This window comes from Notothenia coriiceps, unplaced genomic scaffold (assembly GCF_000735185.1).
Source record: "Notothenia coriiceps isolate Sejong01 unplaced genomic scaffold, NC01 NC01_scaffold00023583, whole genome shotgun sequence".
Lineage (NCBI taxonomy): Eukaryota > Metazoa > Chordata > Actinopteri > Perciformes > Nototheniidae > Notothenia > Notothenia coriiceps.
Window position 1 is genome coordinate 64,759 of NW_011356284.1, and position 3,222 is coordinate 67,980.

The following is a 3,222-nucleotide window of genomic DNA, read 5'->3' on the forward strand; positions in this document are numbered from 1 at the left end:
GGATATAAACCACAGACTTCAGAAGTACTATTTGGTACTTGAGACCCACCTGAGACTCTGTCCTTGTAATAAGCTGTTTACACTCCGGAATAATTGAAATCTATCCATCCGTCTGTCTGTCTTCTGGCTGTTGTCGTCTGCCTACTATTGCTGTCTGCCTGTCTGCCTATCTGCCTGCGTGACAGACATGCTGTTATGTGCATTTCTGTGAGGATGTTATTCTGGTTTAAATCTAGAAAGTAACCACAATGAAAGAGTGACAAAGTTATGATATGTTTTTGTTGAGGCTTCTTAGCTCACCTCCGTCTCTTATATTGTGTGTGGATCATTTCCTCAGGAGGGAGATGAGGCCCTTTTTTGTGTTTTGAAGGGGAAATATTAACAGTTTTTAAACTTATACTGATCTTAATCTAATGTTTTTTTATTTCAGGACGTCAGTGAATTTTCCCACAAACTGCTGGACTGGCTGGAGGACGCGTTTCAGCTCGCTGCCAAAGAGTAAGTATAAAGTGTACGTCCTTCACATGCAGGGACTATTCTCCTTCTCCCTTTGTTTATTGTTTTAAACTGATATAAAATGTCATGTTTTTACTTTTAGTAAAGTTGAAGACAAACAGAAGAACCCAATGGTCCAGCTTTTCTACGGTACCTTTGTGACAGAAAGAAGACACGAAGGTATGAGTTTCTGTCCCCGTGGAAATCAATATGAATTTACCAATACACATTCTGTATGTTGGTATAATGTGAAATAGAACATTCCCTACCAAGACGTTGGTCACAATGCTAATATTGCCAGGGCTAAGTAGGTATGGTCCTGTTTCTTTCTGGGGGCCATTATTTAGAAAAACAAGCCTAAATCTGAACTTCCTATAACAACAGATGTTTATTGTTTATTGCTACTCTTTCAATGTCTCTTATGTGCAATGCCTTGTCTCTTATGCTGCGGCAACGCTAACATTTCCAAAATTGAGATTAAAGTACATCTTATCTGTTGGGAAAAATCTCACTGGTCCCCGGCTTGAGCTTGAATCTCAGGATCCATGTATCTGTGATCCTCTCCAGAATGGAAGTAGTCATCACATACAGAGCATCAACTAGTTCCTGAACAGTGTCCTTCACATGCTGATATCCAAGAGAGGGAGTTCCACAGTCACAAGATGGAGGAATAGAAAGCAGTATTCAATGTTTACTTCAGATTAGCTCCACGTCAGAAATGAGCATGCTTGTCATATGTCTCTCTCCATAGAGGCTGAATCATCATGTTAATCACATAGCTATCATATGCCTCAAACAGTCCTGATGCTCTTCTTGGTAATCACACATCCTGTCATGTTCACAGCTACAGTTGGGATACCTTTGTTATCATGTGACTCTCATGTTGGAAGAGGACATTCAGGATTTTCCCAACATTATCTAACACTTACTTTCTGGACCTTTTATTTTTGAATTATGAATCACTGTACAGGATAAAGCTGATAATATATACTTGTTATACATCAACAAAAAGAAACAAGATGAGATGTTCATCCGTGTGAATGTTGTTTCAGGTAAGACGTTGTGTAACATCGAGCAGTTTGGACAGTACCCTCTGCAGGTGAACGGCTTCAACAACCTGGACGAGTGTCTGGAGGGAGCGATGGTGGAGAGAGAGATCGAGTCTCTGCACGCAGATCACAGCGTCACGCCTGGACGAGAGGTGGATAACTTCATAGTACTCTACATATCATATTCTATTTACATATAGACTTTTTGCACTACTTTTCATTTATATTTTTGTATTTTATTATATATGTTGGATTGCTGGAGAACAATGACACTTATATAGGGCTTTTCTAAAAACTCAAAGACGCTTAAGATTTTCATTTCTACACTGTAGCTTTGTGCATATGACAATATATTATTTTTTTTATCTGTATTTTTGAAAATTATGTAATTTTTTTTAGTTTTTATCTTTTTTTAGCATATTGTTTATTATATTATAACTTAGTACTTTTTTAACGCGTGTACGATATGCAACACTAAGCTGTCTGTGGCTCTTTCCTGCTGTAACGCTGCAAATTTCCCCTCTGTGGGACTAATAAAGGTATTCTGATTCTGATTCTAAAATACAGTTCATACAATATAATGTTTTCTTGTAAATTAAACCAACCAACAAGAAAAGCCTTTTGAGAAATTGAGAAGAATAATTGTAGTTTTTTGGGTGTTTTTTACTGAACACTCTTTTAGATTTTTCTGCATTGGGTATTTCAACTGAGAATACTTTAAGTACATTTAGCTGATTATACTTACTTTATTTATTTTGTATTCATAGTTTCAATTAAGGACTTTAACAAAATAAGATGTTTGCATTAAAAATACATTAAAATAATATGTTTTGTTGTAACTTAAGAGAAAAATGGAGGTGAAAAATTCAACTAATGAATTTTGTGTTTGATTTCATTTATTTATTTACAATAATTTGAGTTTTAAGAAATAAATATTTTCTGCATCGGCTACTTTAATAAGTACTCCAATAATATAACTTTGTTTTGCTGGTTCTACCTACTTTTACTTAAGTTGAATTTCAATTTTCATAATTTTGATGCTCTGCTAATACTGTTGTTTTATTTTGGTTGCAGAGATGGTTCAAAAAGTTACCCCCAGTCTTGACATTCGAGCTGTCGAGATTTGAGTTCAACACTCAGCTCGGTCGCCCCGAAAAGATCCACAAGAAACTGGAGTTCCCTCAAATCATTTATATGGACAGGTGAGCTTCTTCTAAGACCATAGTATTATTATATCATACAAATGAAGAAGCGAAGATGAATGCCTTCAACAAACATTACATACTGATTTTCTGTGTGCAGATATCTTCACAAAAACATAAACCAGACCCACGAGAGGAGAGGAGACGTGAAAAAACTGAAGGATCAACTCGCAGCCCTGCAACAGAAACTTGAGTGGTTAGAGACTTCAGATATGACTTTATAATCTGCAGGAATTAGTCCTAAAACCCTGTAATGAGTCAGCATTCTAGCACTTACTGTTCCTCGTCTAGAAGTCAATGGTTTTGTGAACGTGTTTTTGGTCAGAAGCCTAAAATAAGGTCTGTGCTGAAGATATTTTTTTGGTTTACAACATAAAATACGTCAGTAAATACCCCACTGGTGAATTAAAAATGTGGTTGCCAACAAGTGTCTAAATGAGACGACTAAACGTCATCATGCCCGACATTAGCCACCT

General features: G+C 36.4%; 1 protein-coding gene across 1 annotated transcript in view; it reads left to right on the top strand.

Annotated features, from left to right (window-relative positions):
- Window positions 1–3,222, top strand: part of LOC104954613 (ubiquitin carboxyl-terminal hydrolase 25-like) — an 11,451-nt gene that overhangs the window by 6,632 nt on the left and 1,597 nt on the right. The window contains exons 2-6 of the mRNA XM_010781763.1: window positions 431–498; window positions 599–675; window positions 1,548–1,696; window positions 2,619–2,746; window positions 2,847–2,942. Coding sequence (XP_010780065.1) covers window positions 431–498; window positions 599–675; window positions 1,548–1,696; window positions 2,619–2,746; window positions 2,847–2,942 — 518 coding nt within the window. The remainder of the gene's footprint in view (window positions 1–430; window positions 499–598; window positions 676–1,547; window positions 1,697–2,618; window positions 2,747–2,846; window positions 2,943–3,222) is intronic.